This window comes from Oncorhynchus masou, chromosome 19 (genome assembly GCF_036934945.1).
Source record: "Oncorhynchus masou masou isolate Uvic2021 chromosome 19, UVic_Omas_1.1, whole genome shotgun sequence".
Lineage (NCBI taxonomy): Eukaryota > Metazoa > Chordata > Actinopteri > Salmoniformes > Salmonidae > Oncorhynchus > Oncorhynchus masou.
Window position 1 is genome coordinate 33878212 of NC_088230.1, and position 27450 is coordinate 33905661.

Genomic DNA, 27450 nt, shown 5'->3' on the forward strand with positions numbered 1-27450 from the left:
TACAACAAAAAAGACAGTACCATTCATTCCAACAGAAATACTTTGGTATCAAACTTGCTTCGATGCACCTAAGAGTTTTTACACTGTTTTTACATTGTGCTGGACTCTGTAAAAAAAAAAAAAAAACACTGTAAAAACTCTCTTGGTTGCTTTGAAGCTAGGAGAGAGCATGCACATGTTAAAGTATAACATATGAGAGAGTGCTTACGCGGTGGCTCAGTTACTTCTTTTAAACTGTATGTAAACTGCAATACATCTCTTTGTGGTGGCACGTATAATGGTCAGTCGGCCTGGGCAGAGAGGGCTGCATACAGGCCGAAGTCTCTGGACGTGTTTTCAGCCACTGTAGTAAAAAACAAATACAGCTCCAGCAGTGTGTGAGGCCAGGGGGCAGATTGCTAAAGCATGTGGAATGCTGGTCTGAATAGAGTGGGCCACTGGCAACCTTTCTGGATTACCTGTGGAATTATTGTTGGGGGTGGAGAGTGGAGGCTGAGTTGTTGTTGACCACTGAAATCTGGGGCAACCTAGTTCAACAGTGAGCGAAGCATTTAACCCTTACTGACCACCAAAATTAAGATTATAGCCTCCCTCATGTGTAGTGTATATAAGAATAATATGCTATGCTTCATAGTTACAATTCGTCTTACTTCCTTTTCAGGTTACAGTATACCCACAGGCACAGTCCACACCACAGCTTTTTTGACAGGACCTGGTTCACTTTGAAAATATTAATTTACTGTGTGTGGTGCTGAGTTATGCCATTGTGCACTTTAACAAAAAAATATTGCATGTTCAACAACATGTTGGCGGAATCGTCTGGCGAACACTCCACCAAGTCAAGCATTCACACCGTGCCATCATGTGAGCTTAATTGAAATTTCAAACTGTTCCACAATCCACAGTGGTTGGGTTCAGCAACTTCACTAAAAAGCAAACTGGGGTCATTCATTTGATTGCATGCTGCTGCTGGCTCTATAGAAAAAAAGCTGACTTGACTACTTTTAAAACCTGCCAGACGTACGGTTCATCTACTCTATGCCAATCAGATCCTCCCTTCAGGGTTGGAATTGGTGTGACCTCAGTTTAACCTTTCACCTCACCTCATGTCATAAATAGACTTGCAACCCAAAATGGAAACTCAAGAGTGTGAAGGCAAAGCCACACTCAAAAGATGAACAGATAGGACAATCAAATGAGATTTCAATTTAACTTGACAAAATCACACTGTGAATAGTAATAAACACGTTTTATTTGGCTAATGGATTGAAAACACTGAAGAAAGTTTTTCCAACTGATAGCTATATAGGTACATGTCAAATCTGTCTGATTGACAAGAATACACCTGTCAGGCCACACCCCTATGCACATTAATTGGTTCGTAATGACCACATTCGAGCTAAAAATCGTATCACATTTATCTACTCCTTGGACTATAGATGCTGTATGCTATTGTCTACCATCTACAACAACAACAACATCTATCACTAAAATGAAAAATACTTTTACTAACATAGACTATATAAGTAAAATCTATGTAAGCTATCTACTAAAGAAAATCAGACCTATCCATACTAGGCTATTATTAAACTGCTTCAGTTTCTGTTCATCTTAAATTCTACATCTAACACACTTCCATAACAAATATTTGTAGACAGCTGAAGCAAGCACACACATTTTCTTTAGGACATTTAACCTTTCTAGTTGTAAAGTATATATTTTTTCAGATCATTACATATGTAGGATCTTAATTTGATCCCTCTGTTGCAGGATAACTTTCCTGCAATGGAGGGAATTTAACTTGCGGTTTAAAAAGGCTTCTGAAGTTTGAATTTTCCACTTTGAAATTTCACTTGATTTTCCCTTACAAAAAATTGATCAACCCGAACAAAAATCTCCATTATTTAATCCACATAAAAATTATAATTTCCTGTTGCTGGAGTTTTTTTTCTTCCTGATGTAGCAAACTGGGCTCAAATTAAGATCCTACATCTGTATGCAATTACTGTAATCATGTCTTCATATAGTCATATCAAAGTTCCTTTCTGTGTCAATGAAAGTATCTTAACAGATGGTCCGAAACCAAAATGGATCCCATGCTGAAATCCAAGCCCAGGATAGAGGGGCTGAGTGAATTTGGTCTGGACTCTGTGGAGGAGGATCATTGTATCAGAGACGTTGTAAAAGGACAGAGTCCCTGCCTTGTGGTCCAGGTACACTCCTACTCTGGAGGAGTAGGGGACACGTATGGCAGTCTTTTTATCATTGTGGTAGAAAGAACAGCCCGAGTGAGAGCAGATTAAACACCAGGATTGATCATTCTGTCCAAACAAACACTCCTCTCTGCATTTCCTGCTGATGCCTTTATATGAGACAGCTATATAAACCCCAAACCCTCTCCACTCAACCTCCCAGTAGCAGGCTCCAGACAGACCCTTGCTACATAGGACCTGTGGGTGTGAGGTAAATCTGTCTGGATGGTCAGGATAGGACTGGAACCTAGAACTCCATGTCACCTTTCTATTCCCCTCAGATAGACACATACGGTTATGTACTGTGTTGGGATCCAATGTAAGCTGATCCAGTCCAGGTACCTTGGTCATTTCCTTCTTAAATACATCTTCTAGTTGCTTTTTCAGCCCAGAGAGTAATGTCTTTACACCCTCAAAGGAGATGCGTTGGTTGACGGTGATGATGATCTCAGATCCAGGAGGGTCAGAGAGAGACTGGAAACTCTGGAGGAAATGGATATGATCCTCTGTGTTTGAGAGCTGCTCCAACTCAGCGTCGCTCCTCCTCAACTCAGCGACCTCCTGCTTCAATTGCTCCAGGAGTTCTTCAGCCAGAATCACTTCAATCTTCTCCTGGGCTCTGATCAACTTCTTCACCTCAGAGCAACTTCGTTCAATGGAGCGCATCAGCTCAGTAAAGATCCTCTCAGTGTCCTCTATCGCTGCCTGAACAGAGAACTTCAGTGACTTCATAGACTGTCTCACCTCCTGCATCTCCTTCTCTCTCTTCTGGATTCTCTGCTGGGATTTCTGCCTTTTGTTCTCCAACTGCCTTTGTTTCTCAGTCCTTTCTGCTGCAACTGAGACTGTATCATGGCCTTTATGTTCATCTAATAAACACTGATAACAGATAAACTGCTGATCGGTGCGGCAGTAAACCTCTAACAGTTTGTCATGACGAGAGCAGATCTTCTCTCGTAGTTGTGTGGAGGCTTTGATCAGCTTGTGCTTCTTGAAAGCAGGAGATTCATGGTGAGGCTGGAGGTGAGTCTCACAGTAAGAGGCCAGACACCCCAGACAGGACATGACGGCTTTGAGTTTTCTCCCAGTGCAGACGTCACACTCCACATCTCCAGATCCAGCATAATAGTGAACTGGTGAAGCAACTTCAAGTCTTTCCTTCAGTTTTTCCACTAATTCAGCCAGCAGAGTGTTTTTCCTCAGAACTGGTTGAGGAAAAAAGCTTTCCTTGCACAGTGGGCAGCTGTAGACACCCTTCTGATTATCCTGATCCCAGTAACCCTTCATACAGCCCATGCAGTAGCTGTGCCCACAGGGAATAGTCACTGGATCCTTCTGTGTATCCAGACAAATCGAACAACTGATCGAGTCCATAGCTTCTGCCATTTTGCCGCACTCACTTCCTGGTTCTGTGTGTGAGCATGTGCACTCTGAACCTCTAGATGGTGTGGTGTTGGATAGAGGCCAAGAAGAGATTATCTCTGATTGGAGAGACAAAATTCCATACCCCTTATAATACATTCAAAATGGCTTCTTCTCATCTCTGGTAACAGAATAAATGTTTTATTATTTTAAGCAAATACGGTACATCTTAGTTAGGGTGCTGAGTCAAGGCCTCAGACCTAAGTCAACTAATGTCCCAGGTATGTAAGCTACTTTTGTAAGGGATCTCGTCCTCCTCTTCTGAGGAGGAGAAGCGAGAAGGATCGGAGGACCAAAACGCAGCGTGGTAAGTGTCCATAATGTTTATTTTAAAACATAAACTGAACACTACGAAATACAAAAACAATAAACCTGAAATGAACGAAACAGTCCCGTGTGGCGACAAACACTGACACGGAAGACAAACACCCACAACTCAAAAGTGAAACCCAGGCTACCTAAGTATGATTCTCAATCAGGGACAACAATTGACAGCTGCCTCTGATTGAGAACCATACTAGGCCGAACTCAAAAAACAACAGAGAAAACAGACTGCCCACCCCAACTCATACTAAAACAAAGACAAAAACAAAGGAACAAGGTCAGAACGTGACAACTTTTCAGCTGACTTGGGGATTCAGCTGAGGTCTAGAACTTAGGGAATGATTTGTACTAAATACAATGCTCTTAGTTTTAGAGATGTTTAGGACCAGTTTATTACTGGCCACCCATTCCAAAACAGACAGCAATTCTTAAGGGTTTCAGCGACTTCATTAGCTGTGGTTGCTGACACATACAGGGTTGAATCATCAGCATACATGGACACACAGGCTTTGTTTAATGCCAGTGGCAGGTCATGGGTAAAAATAGAAAAGTGTATGTATTTGTATACATAAAAGCCCCGAAAACAATTTGATGACATTCGGATGTTATAACATTATAATCGATAGACATTTTATCATAGTTTCAATAAATTACTAAAGAACAACTAAAAAAATACCGTACTATAACAGACCAAATAACATTATGCAAATGGGTTTAGTCATTGGTCAACATGGCATGTTCACAATAGAATTGAAGGCTATTTGTTGAATAATTTTACAAGAAATCAAAATGATTACACTCAAAATATAAGCCTACTCCTTTTCAAATTATAACCACTAGAGGGGAGCAGAGTTTAAAATATGAAATTTATGAATGTGTCTCGGAATGATCTGTTCACTGAGAACCTTTAAACAAAGCATTGTAAATGAAATTATAATTTGACATTTCTTTTTCATATAGTCATGTTTTATACATATCTGTCACAATCCATCATCTGCTGTTGCTCAATCCATCTATCAAGAGAAAGCCTTTAATGAACATTTAGAGAAATACTAATTTGACATGTTATTCATTAGGGTTAGTCTGGGAATGCTTGAGCTGAGGTAATGGAAATGTCAGCATTGCTGTACAAAATCACATAAATAATTCTGCCAGTCCTTTCTCCTCTATAAGCAATCCTCACAGTCATAAGGACGCATTTCCCTCAACATCAACTACAAGAACACATTTCCTTTTTCACAATATGTTAATTTCCCCCCTCAGAGTCTCATCTGGGAAACCATTCTGTTGAGTGAGTTCTCTTTATAGGGCTATTGTCATTTCGATGCCCTAGTTTTGATTAAATCAAATAAATATTACTAGATGCGAGTTGCAGGAGAATATTTTGAAGTTGAGGTTTATGAAAAATATTAAAAATAACGCGAAGAAAAAGATATATACACATGGGACGAGACAAGACAAAGACGTCTGACTGCTACGCCATCTTGGAATGTATACTGTGTAGCACAGCAGCATATAATAGATTTTATCTCCAATTTCCCCACAATAAGTGACATATCATGATACATAGCTAAAGTATATGTGCTTTACACGTTATTGTTTGGGGGGCAGTAATGTGGAACATGGCCTTTAAACTGCGCCTTTGCATTGATCAACCAATGGTGTGTTAGATACCACCCACATACGTTTGTTTGACACCCCCCCCCCCCATTATCATATTGGTGGAAGAAATACATAAAAATAAATGAAGAAAATGAAATGGTAGGATTAATTATTTATCTATTAATGTGTGCAATCATTCATCCATTTATGTTTGCATTTATTTACATGTGCATTTATCTATTTATGTGTGCAATTGTTGATTCATTTAATTCTAATTTCAGTAGCTTTGGTACCCTATGCTAGTCTACCGGTTTGCTGAAATGGGTGCATGTAACGGTATTCATCTTCTGAAGAAAAGGAATCATCGGACCAAAGCGCAACGTGATAATTGTTCATGCTTGTTTTATTAAAACTGAACACTATAACAAGAGAATAACCGAAACAGTCTTGTGTGGTGAAAACACTAAACAGAAATTAACTACCCACAAAAACCATGTGGGGAAAAGCTCCCTAAGTATGGTTCCAAATTAGAGACAACGATAGACAGCTGTCCCTGATTGAGAACCATACCCGGCCAAAAACAAAGAAATACAAAATATAGAAAAAGGTACATAGAATGCCCACCCAAATCACACCCTGACCAAACCAAAATAGAGACAAAAAAAAGCTCTAAGCTTTTTTTTAAAGCACTGCGTGACAGTGCAAGAGGGAAGTGTGGGTGGATATTTGCAGCAAAAAAAAAAAGACTGCCAAAAAATAAACAAAATAGCCTACCTATCACTCTTGTAATTGCTTTGGCCCGGTCAGAATCAGTTGCCAAGGACTGCTTGAATGCAGAGGGGAGATGATGTTGTGTTTCTTTGTGTTTCCTTTTTCTAGTATATTGGGGTGATGTCGGCATGAATGTCTCCACATAACTTAAGAGTTGGAAGCTGCATAGCCTATTCCGTTGAGCGTGGCGCCATATAAAACTGTTAACGTTTTATACACAATTCTGTCCATCGCTGTTGTAATCTACTGGCAAGCCAAAATGTTCCCAACCTGGAGATTTAAACGATGGAGAATCCTCCTGTGATACCCTGGTTGGGTCGGGAGCTGGAGAGTACGGTTTGGTCTGACATGCTGACCACACCTCTCCCGTCGTGGGTATGAGAAGAAATGTACACATACATGTTCTTCAATCATTGTACCCACACTGATCGCGCGCGTCAACGACTGTCTGCGTAGCCAGGTGCTAAAATAGAACTTGGTTGTATTTGTGATACTTGACACGCTGCAAGTCCTGCCTCTCGCATCTCCTCATTGGTTTTAAGGAGCATATACCCACGTGCGTGATTGAAAGATGAACTGAGGTCCACACTCCAGTCCAGTTGGTTGTGGTAATGCACCTTATAGTTGGTTGCCAACTGTCAAATAAAAGTCCAAAGAAGAAGAAGAAGCCTGAAGGAGGAGAGATTACTAGAAACAAACTTGGTTTACCGTTTTATCTGTGGATTAATTGTCGGGTTAGAGGACCTTGTGCATTTCCGGTAAAATAACGACCCAATTTTTATATCCCAGGACAAATTAACAAATACCAGCAAGCTAGCTAGCTAAATTTCCATAAATATTTAATGATTTTCAATCTGTCCCCAAATGAATATAATTAGTTCAGAGTTTGCTTTGATATTTCAACCTGCGTGTTCTGATTGCAGTCTGGTGTGGGGGGACAAAATCAACATGCACGCAATGGTGCAAGTGGTGCGGTCTGGTCAACATGTGAGTCAGTAAGCTGGACAATAGAACTAGTCAAAATTCACGGAAGGCTGAATAACAGCCATAGAATGTTGGTTGAGCTGGAACACTAGCGCGGGGCCATAGAAAATGACTTGAAACAAACCTTTGCTGAGCTTCTTCTGACTGGAATTATCCTTAGAATTCAATTTTCCCTAAATGGCACCATAAATTTATACTTTTTTTATTGTACCAATACAATCTGTTCTTAGGACGAAACTGAAAAATAACTTATGTAGAAAGTAAACATTTGCACTTCGATGGTGCCAAGTGTGGTTATGTCTGCATAATGAGGAAGTAAGAAGAAAATGACTATTTCTGGTCTAGCGATCGATGACAGCAGGGTACACTGTCCAACCGTATGTCATTGGAAAGTGGAGATTATCCTGATTAAAATGGTGTCTGACATGAAAAAAATCCAAATATACACATTGAGAGATCTTTTGTGTAATAAACAGGCATACCTATATTTCCCTTGTAGGAAACAATGGGACGAACTCAGAGTTCCATGACTATTATTATAATGTTTTTACATTTTAACTACCACCAATTGGTAACAGTGCCCAAATTTACATCATTGGAAATAATAGGTTATCCTGATTAAAATGGTGTAGAACTTCAAACCATTAAAATACATACATTTTGAGATATTTGTTGAAGTAGACAGACATTTCCCCAAAACAATGGCAGTCTGAACGTTCTAACATCAGTCTTTTATTTAACCAGTTTACCATTTATAAACTACCAGTTGCTTTTTTGTGTTTAACTTTTTTGTGGTTTGTAATCTAGCGGTTAAGAGCGTTGGGCAATAACTGAAAGGTGGCTGGTTCGAATCCCCGAACCGACTAGGTGAAAAATCTGATGTGCCCTTGAGCAAGGCATTTACTCTAGTCGATCTGGATAAGAGTGTCTGCTAAATTACTAAAATGTAAACGAGGCCTCTTTGTGAAAGCGTGTTAATGTTTCATTATTCAAATATCTACCTCTACCTCTGATGACATGGCAAGCAGACAGACTCCTCTGATGACATGACATGGCAAGCAGACAGACTCCTCTGATGACATGGCAAGCAGACAGACTCCTCTGATGACATGGCAAGCAGACAGACTCCTCTGATGACATGGCAAGCAGACAGACTCCTCTGATGACATGGCAAGCAGACAGACTCCTCTGATGACATGGCAAGCAGACAGACTCCTCTGATGACATGGCAAGCAGACAGACTCCTCTGATGACATGGCAAGCAGACAGACTCCTCTGATGACATGGCAAGCAGACAGACTCCTCTGATGACATGGCAAGCAGACAGACTCCTCTGATGACATGGCAAGCAGACAGACTCCTCTGATGACATGGCAAGCAGACAGACTCCTCTGATGACATGGCAAGCAGACAGACTCCTCTGATGACATGGCAAGCAGACAGACTCCTCTGATGACATGGCAAGCAGACAGACTCCTCTGATGACATGGCAAGCAGACAGACTCCTCTGATGACATGGCAAGCAGACAGACTCCTCTGATGACCAGGCAGGCAGACAGACTCCTCTGATGACAGGCAGGCAGACAGACTCCTGAAAACGAACTGCTCAGCAAAGTAAAGGCTTTTGAGAGCTACCAGATTTATTTATATTTTTTAAAAGCTACTTTTCAGTGTCCATGTTATTATGTTAAGGGGGTGTTACTTTGGCAGATAATATCACCCATCTAAATAAATATAAAGTTATGCTATAAATTGTTATTTTATTGTTGTAAGTGATAAAATGAACTAGACAATTTTAAAAATTGTGCAATTCTGAGTAATTACTACTTTAGTAAGGATATACACTTTATTCAGTACTACTGCAGTTGTTAAACAATTCCAATGACCACGAATGGCATTTCAGAAGATTATTCTCCCTGGATACACCACTCCCCCTCAAAGGAAAACTCCTGCGTGAGATTTCTGTCCTTTTCCACACTGCTAATGCAAGAGGAAGGACTGAAAAGGCATTTAACATATTACTGTGAAGTAATATAATGAGGATTCGTGTTTATTACCTGTTTTTAAGCTCATGTTTTGAAATTATACTTCATTACTATAACGATTATCAATAAGTCTGAATATTAATTCAGTCACCTCTGGTCGACAAAAACATAATTTCCTAGTACATTCATTGTCAAATTCATCAACCAGCATCAATACTCTCTGCCTTCTAGCAAAAGTAGCCAACTCAACAAGTCTGCCAAAAGCTTGTGTAGTCAGCAGCAGCGAGCAGTCTGCCTTCAAGCGGTAAATTTGATAACCTCGACGAAGGTTGCATGATGTAATTTATTGGCGGGCTGGAAGATGTGCTCTTTTTTCTATTCCGAGGCTGTTTACTCCCAATTTGATATTTTGAGTTAAAAAATAATAATGCATGTCTACTAGGGTTGAGGTTCAGTGCATCTGATTAGTGATGCTTTTGCCGGGGTTCAATACCTACTCACTATTTTTTTTGCTCTCCCAAAAGCAACACAGGCCTAAAAAGAGAACTGTAAAGTAATGAGTGACCATTTTAGAAAATCGTGGCACATAAAATAGCATGCAACCAAAGAGTATATGTCAATCATATTGCTGCTATAGCCTATAACTGATACTTCATGGTCTTATGTTGCCGTCTATTGGAAATATTAATTCATTAATTCACATTAAAACATTGGTGAGGCAGCTGAGAAAAAGTGTATTTTTCTTACTAATTCTTGATCAGTCTCAATCACACCTATCGCAGCCAATTGCTGGACTTTCACAGAGGTTATTAGGGATGTGTTTGTAAATTCCCTCTGGCTATCTACTCCGATTTCAGAGCACTCTAGTCTGAGTGTGCCAGAGCGCAGAATAACGCAATCATGTTTTACTCTCAACACCCGTTGAATATGGCCGGTGTCAGCAAACGTCAGCAAAAAAAGTGTAATTAAATTGTTGCCAGCAGCACAGTTTGTCACCAATGCTCTGGATAATATACAAACAGGCTAACCAGCTCTGCTAGGGTGAGTAAAATGGTCAGAGTGAGGTGTTCTCTCATTTGTGTCTGAAAGTAGTGTAAGGGATGTCGTCTGAGAGAGAGAGGAGGACCAAGGTGCAGCGTGGTAAGTGTTCATGATGTAATATTTAATGAAACAAACTGAACACTGAAATACTAAACAATAAAGTGAACGAACGAAAACCGAAATAGTACCGTGTGGCCCAAACACTCACACGGCAACAAACTCACAAACCAAAAGTGAAACCCAGGCTACCCAAGTATGATTCTCAATCAGGGACAACAATTGACAGCTGCCTCTGATTGAGAACCATACTAGACCGAACTCAAAAACCAACATGGAAAAACAAAGACTGCCCACCCCAACTCACACCCTGACCATACTAAAACAAAGACAAAAACAAAGGAACTTAAGGTCAGAACATGACAAGTAGCTAGCAAACTAGCCAATGTTAGCCAGTTAGCTTGGGTGCTTGACTGCCGTTGTGAGGGCAGAACGCTCTGGTCAACCCTACTCATCTGCCAGAGAATCCAGTGTGTGCTCTGAACCTGACTTGTTCACCCGATGTGCTACCTGTCCCAAACGTGCTGTTTTCAACTCTCTAGAGACAGCAGAAGAGGCTATAAAAAGCCAACTGACATTTACTCCTGAAGTGCTGACCTGTTGCACCCTCTAGACTGAGCTAGAGTAACTGAGCTAAACGACTACCGCTCCGTAGCACTCACTTCCGTCATCATGAAGTGCTTTGAGAGACTAGTCAAGGACCATATCACCTCCACCCTACCTGACACCCTAGACCCACTCCAATTTGCTTACCGCTCAAATAGGTCCACAGACGATGCAATCTCAACCACACTGCACACTGCCCTAACCCATCTGGACAAGAGGAATACCTATGTGAGAATGCTGTTCATCGACTACAGCTCGGCATTCAACACCATAGTACCCTCCAAGCTTGTCATCAAGCTCGAGAACCTGGGTCTCGACCCCGCCCTGTGCAACTGGGTACTGGACTTCCTAACGGGCCGCGCCCAGGTGGTGAGGGTAGGTAACAACATCTCCTCCCCGCTGATCCTCAACACTGGGGCCCCACAAGGGTGCGTTCTGAGCCCTCTCCTGTACTCCCTGTTCACCCACGACTGCGTGGCCACGCACGCCTCCAACTCAATCATCAAGTTTGCGGACGACACAACAGTGGTAGGCTTGATTACCAACAACGACGAGACGGCCTACAGGGAGGAGGTGAGGGCCCTCGGAGTGTGGTGTCAGGAAAATAACCTCACACTCAACGTCAACAAAACTAAGGAGATGATTGTGGACTTCAGGAAACAGCAGAGGGAACACCCCTATCCACATCGATGGAACAGTAGTGGAGAGAGTAGCAAGTTTTAAGTTCCTCGGCATACACATCACAGACAAACTGAATTGGTCCACTCACACAGACAGCATCGTGAAGAAGGCGCAGCAGCGCCTCTTCAACCTCAGGAGGCTGAAGAAATTCGGCTTGTCACCAAAAGCACTCACAAACTTCTACAGATGCACAATCGAGAGCATCCTGGCGGGCTGTATCACCGCCTGGTACGGCAACTGCTCCGCCCTCAACCGTAAGGCTCTCCAGAGGGTAGTGAGGTCTGCAGAACGCATCACCGGGGGCAAACTACCTGCCCTCCAGGACACCTACACCACCCGATGTTACAGGAAGGCCATAAAGATCATCAAGGACACCAACCACCCGAGCCACTGCCTGTTCACCCCGCTATCATCCAGAAGGCGAGGTCAGTACAGGTGCATCAAAGCTGGGACCGAGAGACTGAAAAACAGCTTCTATCTCAAGGCCATCAGACTGTTAAACAGCCACCACTAACATTGAGTGGCTGCTGCCAACACACTGACACTGACTCAACTCCAGCCACTTTAATAATGGGAATTGATGGGAAATTATGTAAATATATCACTAGCCACTTTAAACAATGCTACCTTATATAATGTTACTTACCCTACATTATTCATCTCATATGCATACGTATATACTGTACTCTATATCATCGACTGCATCCTTATGTAATACATGTATCACTAGCCACTTTAACTATGCCACTTTGTTTACATGCTCATCTCATATGTATATACTGTACTCGATACCATCTACTGTATCTTGCCTATGCAACATCTGCTAACCATGTGTATGTGACAAATAAAATTTGATTTGATTTGAACCACTGTGATTATTATTATTTGACCCTGCTGGTCATCTATGAACATTTGAACATTTTGGCCATGCTCTGTTATAATCTCCACCCGGCACAGCCAGAAGAGGACTGGCCACCCCTCCCTCATAGCCTGGTTCCTCTCTAGGTTTCTTCCTAGGTTCTGGCCTTTCTAGGGAGTTTTTCCTTGCCACCGTGCTTCTACACCTGCATTGCTTGCTGCTTGGGGTTTTTGGCTGGGTTTCTGTACAGAAACCTGGTGCCATCAGCTGATGTAAGAAGGGCTTTATAAATACATTTGATTGATTGAACACTCCAAGAGCAAAACGCTCTGAATTTAAGAATTGACAATCTGACAAAGCTCTGAGTTTACGAACGCCCAGAGCAAACTCTGAGCGCTCTCTGGCACTCCAGAGTGAATTTACAAACGCACCCTAGGTCACACCCAATTCAAACCACATGTGGCTTGTTTAGCAAGTGTTCTGCCTTGCAATAATAAATATGATAAAATAATAACAAAACCCAGCAAAATGCTTACATAGCTTTTGATTTTTTTCTTCTCTAAATGCTATTTAGTACTATAATGGTATTTACTAACATAATATTATTACTAAAATAGTTTCTAAAAGTCTTCTAGGCTACCCTACCCAAGAATTAGGGTTAAGGCAAAAATAGGTTATACCTATTGTTAGGGCTAAAATAGGTTATATATCGGTTTAGGGTTTAAGGCAAAAAAAAACAGAATGGGTTTATAGCTCTCTTGCGCCATCCTGTGGTCATATGTGGGTATGACATAACTCATTCGTGACACTATAGGCCTTCCTAGTGTTTAAATATATTTTTTAAAATATATATTTTTTAATCTATTCATTCGTTCACAGTGCGGACCAAACCGAGGTCTCTGGACCGTTCTGTACGAATATGTGTACCGTTACACCCCTACACAGTACAGTATGGCACAGTAAAGTAAAATACAGTGCATTCAGGACAGCAGAGTTTTATTCAGTAGAATACAGTAGACTACAGTATGGCATGCTACAGTATAGTATAATACAGTAGAGTACAGAACAGTCAAGTTTAATTCAGCAGCGTAGAGTACAGTTTAATTAATCTGAACACTGACATTGAGTCACCAACCACTCCTGGACATGATTCCAAAACCAAGCCACTGAAGGAGAGCACCAAAGGAGATGATCTATTGATTCTGTTTCTTTGTTGCAGTCTGCACATGCAGGGCTGACTGTTCAACACCCCATATATTTAGGATTCTTTTTTATTGGCAAGAATTTTATATAATAGTTCAAACTGAAAATAACAGAATGATGTGTCTTGTTGATTTGCATATCAGTTCATAATCCCGATGCCATGATATTGGGACATCAAATCTGTTGAAATTATCTTGAATTTTATGCGGTATAGTTCTCAAAGCTCTCAACCTTTTATACAAGTTATTTTAAGCTATGCATGGTTTTGGATTGGCTGCAGACAAACTAATTAATTCCTTTCTCTTTTGAGTAATTGCCTCTTCCATTTGTGGCAGAGTTGTGATTGAGTTGGTTATATTTTTGTATTGAGCATACATCTCCATACACCTTTCTTAATTGCTTGGGTGACAACATTTTAGTGTCCTTGTTTACAATGTCATTCATAAACATGATACCGTCCTTATATACTTTATTTTATTAATTTTCATTGAACCTTTAACTAGAAAAGTCCGTTAAGAACAGGTTCTTGTTTACAATGAGGGCCTAGATGCGCCACATCGATTCATCATCAAGTAGTATATTCAAGGCAATCCAGCTTCCTTGAGGATCTATTTTAACAGATTGCACCTAAATATCTAGATTGTTTTTCAGTAGGATCATAAGTCAGTTAGGACATCTACTTTAAAAACGACACTAGTCATTTTTCCAACAATTGCTTACAGAGATTATTTCAGTATCACAATCCCAGTGAGTCAGAAGTTTACATACACTAAGTTGACTGTGCCTTTAACCTGTTACATCTATGGGGGCACTATTTCATTATTGGATAAAAAAAACGTGCCCGTTTTAATATTTTGTCACAAAATTGACAGCTTTGGAAAGACGACACTGACGTTTCCAAAACTGCAAAGATATTGTCTGTGAGTGCCCCAGAACTGATGCTACAGGCGAAACCAAGATGAAACTTCAACCAGGAAATGAGCAGGATTTTCTCCTTATATGGCTGTGAATGCGCAAGGAATGCGCAAGGAATGCCCGATCTATCGTTTCCCCAAGGTGTCTGCAGCATTGTGACATATTTGTAGGCATATCACTGGAAGATTGACCATAAGAGACTACATTTGCCAGGTGTCCGCACGGTGTCCTCCCTCGAAATTGGTGTCCGCACGGTGTCCTCCCTTCAACTGCATGCCTTTTTCCAAGTGATTCACCGGAGAAAGTAGACTACCATGAACGATATCAATGAAGAGATATGTGAAAAACACATTGAGGATTGATTCTAAACAGCGTTTGCCGTGTTTCAGTCGATATTATGGAGTTAATTTGGAAAACAGTTCGCCGTTTTGATGACTGAATTTTCGTTTTTTTTTGGTACCCAAACGTGATGTACAAAATGGAGTGATTTCTCCTACACAAAGAATCTTTCAGGAAAAACTGAACATTTGCTATGGAACTGAGAGTCTCCTCATTGAAAACATCCAAAGTTCTTCAAAGGTAAATGATTTTATTTGAATCCTTTTCTGGTTTTTGTGCAAATGTTGCCCGCTAAATGCTATGCTAAATGGTACGCTAGCTATCAATACTCTTACACAAATGCTTGTTTTGCTATGGTTCAAAAGCATATTTTGAAAATCTGAGATGACAGTGTTGTTAAGAAAAGGCTAAGCTTGAGAGCTAGCACATTCATTTCATTTCATTTGCGATTTTCATAAATAGTTAACGTTACGTTATGCTAATGAGCTTGAGGCTATAACTGGATACAGGTTTTTTTTCATAGCCAAACGTGAACAAAACGGAGCGATTTGTCCTACACAAATAATATATATTTTTTAAACTGAACATTTCCTCTGTAACCGAGTCTCATTGAAAACATCTGAAGTTCTTCAAAGGTAAATTATTTTATTTGAATGATTTTCTTGTTTTTGTGAAAATGTTGCTGGCTGAATTCTAGGCTTATAGCTATGCTAGCTATCAATACTCTTACACAAATGCTTGTTTAGCTATGGTTGAAAAGCATATTTTGAAAATCTGAGATGACAGTGTTGTTAACAAAAGTCTAAGCTTGAGAGCAAATATATTTATTTCATTTCATTTGCAATTTTCATGAATAGTTAACGTTGCATTATGCTAATGAGCTTGAGGCTATAAATAGGATCCCGGATCCGGGATTGCTCGACGCAAGAAGAAAATTCCAGAAAAATATGTAATGGCTTTAGGCTAATTGACATCATTTGAGGTGTACCTGTGGATGTATTTCAAGGCCTACCTTCAAACTCAGTGCCTCTTTGCCTGACATCATGGGAAAATTGAAAGAAATCCACAAAGACCTCAGAAAAAGAATTGTAGACCTCCACATGTCTGGTTCATCCTTGGGAGCAATTTCCAAACGCCTGAAGATTCCACGTTCGTATGTAGAAACAATGGTACTCAAGTATAAACACCATGGGACCACGCAGCCATCATACCACTCAGGAAGGAGACGCTCATGAAGGAGTTGCGTTGTCTCCTAGAGGTTAATGTACTTTGGTGCAAAACGTGCAAATCAATCCCAGAACAACAGCAAAGGACCTTGTGAAGATGCTGGAGGAAACAGGTACAAAAGTATCTATATCCACAGTAAAACGAGTCCTATATCGACATAACCTGAAAGGCCGCTGAGCATTGAAAAAGCCACTGCTCCAAAACCGCCATAAAAAAGCCAGACTACGGTTTGCAACTGCACATGGGGACAAAGATCGTACTTTTTGGAGAAATGTCCTCTGGGCTGATGAAACAAAAATAGAACTGTTTGGCCATAATGACCATCGTTATGTTTGGAGGAAAAAGGGGGAGGCTTGCAAGCCGTAGAACACCATCCCAACCGTGAAGCATGGGGGTGGCAGCATCATGTTGTGGCGGTGCTTTGCTGTAGGAGGGACTGGTGCACTTCACAAAATAGATGGCATCATGAGGGATGAAAATTATGTAGATATATTGAAGCAACATCAAGACATCAGTCAGGAAGTTAAAGCTTGGTCGCAAATGGGTCTTCCAAATGGACAATGACCCCAAGCATACTTCCAAAGTTGTGGCAAAATGGCTTAAGGACAACAAAGTATTGGAGTGGCCATCAGAAAGCCCTGACCTCAATCCTATAGAAAATATGTGGGAAGAACTGAAAAAGTGTGTGCAAGCAAGGAGGCCTACAAACCTGACAGTTACACCAGCTCTGTCAGGAGGAATGGGCCAAAATTCACCCAACTTATTGTGGGAAGCTTGTGGAAGGCTACCCAAAACGTTTGACCCAAGTTAAACAATTTAAAGGCAATGCTACCAAATACTAATTCAGTGTATGTAAACTTCTGATGCACTGGGAATGTGATGAAAGAAATAGAAGCTGAAATAAATCATCCTCTCTACTATTATTCTGACATTTCACATTCTGAAAATAAAGTGGTGATTACTATCAGACCTAAGACAGGGATTTTTTTTTACTAGGATTAAATGTCAGGAATTGTGAAAAACGGAGTTTAAAATGTATTTGGCTAAGGTGTACATAAACTTCAACTGTAGGTTATATTTTGAGATACCACAGTCCTTACCACCATTTTGAGATACCACAGTCCTTACCACCATTTTGAGATACCACTGTCCTTACCACCATTTTGAGATACCACTGTCCTTACCACCATTTTGAGATACTTATCCATACTTACCAGTACCACCATAATCAATGCCTGTCCATTATCCACATAGATGTACCATGATAGATACCCTGCTACACATACTGCTCCATCTATGTTGTCTTCCATTTTCCCTCCCGGAAAAAAACGTCCCCATCCCAGGTAGGGAAATTTTCCCTGTCACGAGAAGACCACCCCCGTACACATGGATCCTAGGGCCCATACGAAGTTGGGACCTGTCCCTTGAAGAGCATAAAGTGTCACTTGCAGCAGAACGCAGTTCTAACCCTTTCACCAACAGTTGTACTACATTCGTAAAATCCTTCCACATGTTGTTACCTTCCAGCCAATTTCTAAAATGGATTCAATTGTTTTTTTTCCCCTCTCAATCAATCTACACACAATACCACATAATGACAAAGGAAAAACAGGTTTTAATACATTTTAGCAAATGTATAAAAAAACTAAACGGAAATATCACATTTACATAAGTACTTTTTTGAAGCACCTTTGGCAGTGATTACAGCCTCAGGTCCTTTTTTGGTTCTTCAGTTCAATCTTGTTTCTCATGGTCTGAGAGTCTTTAGGTGCCTTTTGACAAACTCCAAGCGGGCTGTCATGTGTCTTTTACTGAGGATTGAATTCTGTCTGGAAGGTTCTCCCATCACCACAGAGGAACTCTAGAGCTCTGACAGAGTGACCATCGGGTTCTTGGTCACCTCCCAGACCAAGGCCCTTCTCCCCTGATTGCCTAGTTTGGCGGGGGGCAGCTCTAGGAAAAGTCTTGGTGGTTCCAAACTTCTTCCATTTAAGAATCATGGCCACTGTGTTGTTGGGGACCCTCAATGCTGCAGAATGTTTTTGGTACCCTTCCCCAGATCTGTGCCTCGACACAATCCTGTCTCGGATCTCTACCAACAATTGCTTGGACCTCATGGCTTGGGTTTTGCTCTGACATGCACTGTCAACTGTGGCAACTTTATATAGACAAGTGTGTGCCTTTCCAAATCATGTCCAATCAATTGGATTTACCACAGGAGGACTCCAATCAAGTTGTAGAAACATCTCAAGGATGATCAATGGAAACAGGATGCACCTGAGCTCAATTTTGAGTCTCATAGCAAAGGGTCTGAAAACTTACGTAAATAAGCTGTTTTTTATTTTTAATACATTTGCAAAAATGTCTGAACCTGTTTTCGTTTTATTATAGGGTTATAGTTGTCATTATAGGGTTATAGTTGTCATTATAGGGTATTGTGTGTGATGAGGAAAAAATGTAATGTAACTTAACAAAATGTAGAAAAAGTCAAGGGCTCTGAATACTTTCCGAAAGCACTGTATATATATTTTATATCTAATGCCTTAATTCCTTTCACATTAGATTGATAGAACTTCCTCCAAAAAGATAGCGACCTTTGACAAAGGAACCGCTAATAGAGAATCAACATTTAGGCAGGCAGATATTATTTAATCACAATTGTGGGATGCACATGTCCCCACCCACACATAGACATCTATCCCCTTCCACTTGTACACTCACCTACACAAGAGTAGACTTGCTAAGTGAATGTGCATACAGTACCGTTGTAGCCATTCGAGAGGAGCGACAAAATGGGTGGATTGCCCAATGTCTAATCCTGGCTTGAATACCCCCTTCCCCCATAACAGATGCACGCCGGTCTGCACATGGTCCAAGTTTTGCCCGCTGGGACCTTGGAGAAGAATGGTGGGATGGTATTGCAGGTGGTGACCGTGGGCCGGTTCTCTACCAGGCTCTCTTTGATGCCGTGGACATCAGCAGTGGATAGGTTGGCTTTGAGGGAAAGCAGAGCCGAAATATGTCTCCAACTGAGAAAGGTGGAAGAGCAACAAAAAAAGTCATCAACAAAGTTCAAAACACTCAATTGTAGTCCATTGTAGTTCATCAACATGCAGCCATGTGAAAAAGCAAGCACAACCCCTGAAGAGTGGTATTTTTTTTGTAAATATTTGGACAGATCGATATGTAATCTTCACTTCAACACTGTTGACAGATGAAGGTAACCTAATTTAACAAATTAAACTTTAAGATTATACTTTGTAATAATTTATTGATCAAAAAGTGCAATTCCATAGTGCACCCCAAGCTTCAATAGCTGGAATGGCTGAAATAACTTAATGCAGGCTGTTTCTTGTAACTGTCTATCAGTCTCTTATACTGACTGGGGGGAATTTTTCCCCACTCTTCTTTACAGTACTGCTTCAACTGTGTCATGTTCAAGGGATTTCTTGCATGCACGGCCCGCTTCAAGTCCCCCAACAGCATTTCGACAGCATTGAGATCTTGGCTTTGACTCGGCCATTCCATAACTCTCCATGTTACGGTTTTCTAGGTGTGAAGGAGAGTCGGACCAAAATGCGGCGTGTAGATTGCGATCCATGTTTAATGAAATGAAGAAATACGAATCAAAATACAAACACTACAAAAAAACAATGAACGTAACGAAAACAGCCTAATACTGGTGCAAACTACTACACGATAGACAAAAGGACATAAGGATAATCACCCATGAAACACTCAAAGAATATGACTGCCTAAATATGGTTCCCAATCAGAGACAACGATAAACACCTGCCTCTGATTGAGAACCACTTCAGACAGCCATAGACTTATCTAGAACACCCCACTAAGCTACAATCCCAATACAAAACACACCACATACAAAAACCTATGCCACACCCTGGCCTGACCAAATAAATGAAGAAAAACACAAAATACTTAGACCAGGGCGTGACAGAACCCTCTTCCTTGCGTCCTTAGATGGTCCACCCTCGCCGCCGACCGTGGCCTAGTAGTCCTCACCTAGGACCCCACTGGACTGAGGGGCAGCTCGGGACTGAGGGGCAGCTCGGGACTGAGAGGAAGCTCAGGCAGGTAGTTGGATCTGGCAGATCCTGGCTGGCTGGCGGATCTGGCAGATCCTGGCTGGCTGGCGGTTCTGGCAGATCCTGGCTGGCTGGCGGTTCTGGCAGATCCTGGCTGGCTGGCGGTTCTGGCAGATCCTGGCTGGCTGGCGGTTCTGGCAGATCCTGGCTGGCTGGCGGTTCTGGCAGATCCTGGATGGCTGGCGGTTCTGGCAGATCCTGGCTGGCTGGCGGTTCTGGCAGATCCTGGCTGGCTGGCGGTTCTGGCAGATCCTGGCTGGCTGGCGGTTCTGGCAGATCCTGGCTGGCTGGCGGATCTGGAAGAGTCTGGCGGATCTGGAAGAGTCTGGCGGATCTGGCGGATCTGGAAGAGTCTGGCTGACTGGCGGATCCTGGCAGACTGGCGGCTCTGGCGGCTCCTGGCAGACTGGCGGCTCCTTGCAGACTGGCGGCTCCTTGCAGACTGGCGGCTCTGGCGGCTCCTTGCAGACTGGCGGCTCCATGCAGACTGGCGGCTCCATGCAGACTGGCGGCTCTGGGCAGCTCCATGCAGACTGGCAGCTCTGGCTGCTCCATGCAGACTGGCAGCTCTGGCTGCTCCATGCAGACTGGCAGCTCTGGCTGCGCTGAACAGGCAGGATACTCCAGCAGCGCTGAGAGGAGGAAGGCTCTGGCAGCACTAAACAGGCGGAAGACTCCGGCAGCGCAGGAGAGGAGGAAGGGGACCACTGTAGGGAGCACTGTAGGCCTGATGCGTGGTGCTGGCACTGGTGGTACTCGGCCGAGGACACGCACAGGAAGCCTGGTGCGGGGAGCTGCCACCGGAGGGCTGGTGCGTGAAGGTGGTACAGGGTAGACCGGACCGTGCAGGCGCACTGGAGCTCTTGAGCACCGAGCCTGCCCAACCTTATCTGGTTGAATATTCCCGGTCGCTCTGCCAGTGCGGCGAGGTGGAATAGCCCGCACTGGGCTATGCAGGCGAACCGGGGACACCGTGCGCAAGGCTGGTGCCATGTAAGCCGGCCCAAGGAGACGCACTGGGACCAGATGCGTAGGACCGGCCTCATGGCATTTGGCTCGACGCTCACTCTAGCCGATACGCGGAGCTGGAACGTACCGCACCGGGCTATGCACCCGCACCGGGCTATGCACCCGCACTGGGGACACCGTGCGCACCTTAGCATAACACGGTGCCTGCCCGGTCTCTCTAGCCCCCTGGTAAGCACAGGAAGTTGGCGTAGGTCTCCTACCTAGCGTCGCCATACTCCCTGTGAGCGCCCCCCAAGAAATTTGGGGGGCTGACTCTCAGGCTTCCATCCGCGTCGCCGTGCTGCCTCCTCATACCCACGCCTCTCCGCTTTCTCCGCCTCCAGTTCTTCCTTGGGGCGGCTATATTCTCCAGGCTGTTCCCAGGGTCCTTCTCCGTCAAGGATCTCCTCCCAAGTCCATTTATCCAAATAATGCATCCTCTCCCACTGCTGCTGCTGCTGCTGCTCCTGCCTGTTGACACGCCGCTTGGTCCTGTTGTGGTGGGTGATTCTGTTACGGTTTTCTAGGTGTGAAGGAGAGTCGGACCAAAATGCGGCGTGTAGATTGCGATCCATGTTTAATGAAATGAAGAAACACGAATCAAAATACAAACACTACAAAAAAACAATGAACGTAACGAAAACAGCCTAATACTGGTGCAAACTACTACACGACAGACAAAAGGACATAAGGATAATCACCCATGAAACACTCAAAGAATATGACTGCCTAAATATGGTTCCCAATCAGAGACAACGATAAACACCTGCCTCTGATTGAGAACCACTTCAGACAGCCATAGACTTATCTAGAACACCCCACTAAGCTACAATCCCAATACAAAACACACCACATACAAAAACCCATGCCACACCCTGGCCTGACCAAATAAATGAAGAAAAACACAAAATACTTAGACCGGGGCGTGACACTCCACTTCTTCTTTTTGAGCCATTCTGTTATAGCATTGCTTGTGTGTTTTAGATCATTGTCCTGTTGCAAGATCCATGTTCGGCCTAAATTCCATTGCTCTCAGGAAACCGGGCCCTGGTCAATCTGATAGGAGACAATTTAGTCTAGAGACCTTTCATTCTGACTTGCCTAGTTAAATAAAAGGTTAAATCACCTGAAAACAACATGATTTGACATAACTATTGGAACATTATATAAAAAATAAAATGTGTGTGAGCATGTGTATGAATTACCTTGTTTCATACGCTACTGTATATTGCAAGCAATTATGACCATTGGGCAACTGGAGGAAAATCTTCGCGTTACTTCAATGCTCACATGAAAATCTTTCTGCGAATCTGCCACTAGTTGTAGCTGGGCAGATTTAAATCTACCATATCCCAAGCCAAATCAATAGTGGCGCGAATCTAGCAATAGACAAGTACAGAGCCAGCAAGCCAGCAGTACGAGCAAGCAAAATACTTCAGTAACCAAAATACCAAATATGTCTAAACAAACCCTGAATCATTTGTTTTGCTTTCAAACATTTATTTCAGCAGATGGTGCAAAGTGCATAGTGCAATGTCAAATATGTATCAGAAATATAGAGGAGACCAGAACCATGTCAAATATGCATCAGAAATATAGAGGAGACCAGAACCATGTCAAATATGTATCAGAAAAATAGAGGAGACCAGAACCATGTCAAATATGTATCAGACATATAGAGAAGGAGACCAGAACCATGTCAAATATGTATCAGACATATAGAGGAGGACACCAGAACCATGTCGAACTTCAAAACTCCGACCCAGTGACTCAGACACGAGCACTGGGAGTCGGATTTCAGCCATAGACCATTGGTGACTCGGACTTGGACTCGACTCGGATTTAGCCATAGGTACTCGAGCACACGGGACTTGGGACTTGACCTTGAGATTTAGTGACTCGACTACAACACTGGTACCAGGTCATGCGATTGTGGTTCTGTGATTATGTGAATGTAAACTCTCCATCTATGTCTTCAGCCTGTGGAGGGGCTGTCTGTATGTCTGTCTCACCTAAGGTCTGGGAAGTCCCTAGCCAGGGTGACGATCTCCAGCTGGATGCTTCCTGGGTCCTGCAGTCTGACCACCTCCGCCATTTTAGGGAGGACCTCACTCAGCCAGCATATTTTGGACCCCTGTGGACAGTGGATAGGTAAGATTATGCATACTTTCATATTTAAGGTCTTTCATTTACTGTATTATGGCATTAAAATGTCTAATTTACTGCATTGAGATGTTTACATTCACTTTAAATAAAGTTGCAGTTGATTTGATACTACACTGAACAAAAATATTTACATGTTGCGTTAAGTGTTGGTCCCATGTTTCATGAGCTGAAATTCAGATCCCTGAAATGTTCCAAACATACAATAAAAGCATATTTCTCTGAAATGTTGACAGACCTCTCCCCATCTTTACAACCATTGAATCTATATGTTTTGACCATGACAGTTTACAATCTAAGGTAACGACAAGTAAATTAGTATCCTCAACTTGTTCAACAGCCACATCATTCATTACCAGATTCAGCGGAGGTCTATAGGGAATGATTTGTACCAAATACAACGCTCTTAGTTGTGGAGACGTTCAGGACCAGTTTATTACTGACCACCTATTTCCAAAAACGACTGCAACTCTTTGCTAAGGGTTTCAGTGACTTCATTAGCTGTGGTTGCTGATATGCATTTAAGGTTGAATCATCGGCATTAAAATAATTACAGTTGCAACGTCGAATGGTTTTGTGATGAATAAGCCATCTGATTCAATGAAAGATGGAGTTGAATGTATCTTTCTGCCCATCATTTCATTTAAAGTACTCAAGTTTTTCTGAAAGAAATTGAATACATTTATCATCTTGTGTTAGAAATACATAGGCTTGCTAACACTCATATTCTTTATTTTAGCCTATATCTTACAGAACATTCATTATGGAGGGATGGAGTGACGAGGTTGGCCTGCTATAGAGCAGCGAGAGAGAAAGCTTGAGGAAGGTGCTGACAGACAGGTGATGAGGGAAGTGTAGGTCAAGATCAAGCTCCTCGTGAAAGGCATGAAGAGGGAAGGAGAGAAAGGTTGAGAAAAGGGGAATGAGAGACTGGGAAAGAAAGAACACAGAAACATGAGATGGAGACTGAATGAGAGGAGAAAGAGAAGGCTGGAGGACATAGTGGAAAAAAAGAGATGGAATGAAAAAGAACAAGGTTTGGAGGCTGAGAAAAATATTGGAGGGCGAGAGAGCAAGTGCATATTTCCGGAGGAGAGAAAAAGAGAAATGGAAAGACATGAGAAGAGCAATAGAAACAGGCAGAGGACATGCAAATTAGAAAGGAGGAGAAGAAATAGAGCAGACACACTGCAGAGCAAGAGGATGACCTAGAAAGGAATGCAGAATGGCCAGAGACTAAAGAAAGTGAAAGTGATGATGAAGAACAATACAGTACATAGAAAGTCAAAGCTTTGAAGTGTTTGAGTAGTTTGTGGGTCTGAGCAAGAACAATGCTATTACTTTCATGTGTTTGTGTACACAAACGCTCAAGCTCTATTAACTGCAATATGAGTGTGTGTGTGTGTGCGCGTCTTCGGTGCTTCAGGAAACAGCAGAGGGAACACCCCCCATCCACATCGATGGAACAGTAGTGGAGAGGGTAGCAAGTTTTAAGTTCCTCGGCATACACATCACAGACAAACTAAATTGGTCCACTCACACAGACAGCATCGTGAAGAAGGCGCAGCAGCGCCTCTTCAACCTCAGGAGGCTGAAGAAATTTGGCTTGTCACCAAAAGCACTCACAAACTTCTACAGATGCACAATCGAGAGCATCCTGGCGGGCTGTATCACCGCCTGGTACGGCAACTGCTCCGCCCACAACCGTAAGGCTCTCCAGAGGGTAGTGAGGTCTGCACAACGTATCACCGGGGGCAAACTACCTGCCCTCCAGGACACCTACACCACCCGATGTTACAGGAAGGCCATAAAGATCATTAAGGACAACACCCACCCGAGCCACTGCCTGTTCACCCTGCTATCATCCAGAAGGCGAGGTCAGTACAGGTGCATCAAAGCTGGGACCGAGAGACTGAAAAACAGCTTCTATCTCAAGGCCATCAGACTGTTAAACAGCAACCACTAACATTGAGTGGCTGCTGCCAACACACTGACTCAACTCCAGCCACATCAATAATGGGAATTGATGGGAAATGATGTAAATATATCACTAGCCACTTTAAACAATGCTACCTTATATAATGTTACTTACCCTACATTATTCATCTCATATGTATACGTATATACTGTACTCTATCATCTACTGCATCCTTATGTAATACATGTATCACTAGCCACTTTAACTATGCCACTTTGTTTACATACTCATCTCATATGTATATACTGTACTCGATACCATCTACTGTATCTTGCCTATGCTGCTCTGCACCATCACTCATTCATATCTTTATGTACATATTCTTTATCCCCTTACACTGTGTATAAGATATTAGTTTTGGAATTGTCAGTTAGATTACTTGTTGGTTATTACTGCATTGTCATAACTGGAAGCACAAGCATTTCACTACACTCGCATTAACATCTGCTAACCATGTGTATGTGACAAATAAAATTTGATTTGATTTGATTTTACCGCCTCAGTAAAGTAGGTGCTCAGTTTGCTGCTGTCTTCAGCCAGTAATTTGGCTGCTGCCTCCTGCTGCTCCTTGTCCTTCAGTCTCATCTTCCTCTTCATCATCCTCTTCACATACTCCACCATCATTTCCATGTGCAGCCGGCCCAGCAGCTCCTACACACACACAAATGTCCATGTGTGTAATGTTACTATGTGTGTAAGGTCAATGTGTGTGTGAGTGTAAACGTACCTCCATACAAATGGGTTTGAGGTCTGTGAATTGCTGCATGTGTCTGTCCAGTGTTCCCAGAACTTCATCCAGTACCATATGACCCCCAGTAAACCAGGCCTGTGTCCACAGCCTATGGTACTGCACCTGAGGAGACAGGAAGTCATGGAGAGGTCAATATCTGACCTTGAAGCAGTTGATACCAGTGGTCAGAAAATGCTGCAGAGCCACAGACTCATTTGCATTTTTTTCCCTTTCTGTTATTTCATAAAATCGTAGAAATGAGCACCACTTGGTTTCTGCCTGGAAATGACCCAGAGGATCTTTGACCCAGTTTGATAGAAATTTAGGCGAGTCCATTGACAGGATATTGGACCGGTTTGAATGGCGATGTCCACTGCTCTCAGGGAGTGACTCGACACAGGGCAAGACCACCACCCAGCTGCCCGTTCCGAGGTCTCCACCCTTAACACCGGGGCAGAGTCGACACCCCTCTGCTGTTACACGGGGCCTCGATGAAAGCACCACCAGACTTGTTTCGGGTGCAGAGAAGAATCTGCCCTCACTGAATCTCCTGTGTGCCTACTGTAGACATCCTGACATCTCAGCCACTGTGGCAGAAAAGCGCAGACCAGCTACGAGCCGTCTGCTGATAGTACTTTTTTTATTCCACATGTAGTTAGTGAAGTTAGCTAGCATCAACTATCTAGCTTCTTAGTACCTGATTAACTAGCCATTTTTTAAATACTATAGCTGTCATTGTTACTGTAGCCTGTACATCTTGCCTTTTTTCACAGCCTTCACAAATCCTGTTGTTCCCCAGCAGTGTTGATTTTGTTGTCAAATTCTATTTGCTTCCATTTCGTTTCAATGTTGTTGTTTTTTTGGACAAGTTGTTGGTATTATAACTGGGTCCTTTTTAAAATAAATTTTAAAAACTACATCTGTGCTCCCATTTGACCATGTTTCTTGGAGATCCTTTTGAATGGTAAAGTTTTGTGATACTCTCAACTCATCCTGTGGTATCCTATAAGCACATTCATAACTGTCTAGTAACACTCTATAGGGGCTGTTACGTTCTCGGAGAATTAGAACCTAACTCTACGGACACTCTATAGGGGCTGTTACGTTCTCGGAGAATTAGAACCTAACTCTACGGACACTCTATAGGGGCTGTTACGTTCTCGGAGAATTAGAACCTAACTCTACGGACACTCTATA

General features: G+C 42.5%; 2 protein-coding genes across 3 annotated transcripts in view; both read right to left on the reverse strand.

The window, feature by feature from the left end:
• Positions 1-1238: 1238 nt before the first annotated feature.
• On the reverse strand, positions 1239-3651 carry LOC135506211 (tripartite motif-containing protein 16-like). Its single transcript, XM_064925724.1, has one exon. It carries the CDS (start codon positions 3636-3638, stop codon positions 2028-2030), a length of 1611 nt encoding a protein of 536 aa, XP_064781796.1. The 5' UTR covers positions 3639-3651; the 3' UTR covers positions 1239-2027.
• Positions 3652-13563: 9912 nt separating this feature from the next.
• The window catches only part of LOC135506212 (tumor necrosis factor alpha-induced protein 2-like), a 38538-nt gene continuing 24651 nt past the window's right edge, over positions 13564-27450 (reverse strand). Inside the window, exons 10-13 of one of the 2 annotated variants that reach the window (XM_064925725.1) lie at positions 26251-26376; positions 26019-26174; positions 23395-23516; positions 13564-19297 (exon numbers count right to left, since the gene is read on the reverse strand). In XM_064925725.1, the coding sequence (XP_064781797.1) occupies positions 19081-19297; positions 23395-23516; positions 26019-26174; positions 26251-26376 (621 nt within the window). In that variant the 3' untranslated portion in view covers positions 13564-19080. Of the gene's footprint in view, positions 19298-22306; positions 22439-23394; positions 23517-26018; positions 26175-26250; positions 26377-27450 lie in introns of those variants that run through there. The other variant, XM_064925726.1, reaches the window with a different exon arrangement.

What these genes read in the sequence shown, in the direction of transcription:
- LOC135506211 (XM_064925724.1), bottom strand. Translation starts at nt 3,638, where the DNA reads ATGGCAGAAGCTATGGACTCGATCAGTTGTTCGATTTGTCTGGATACA.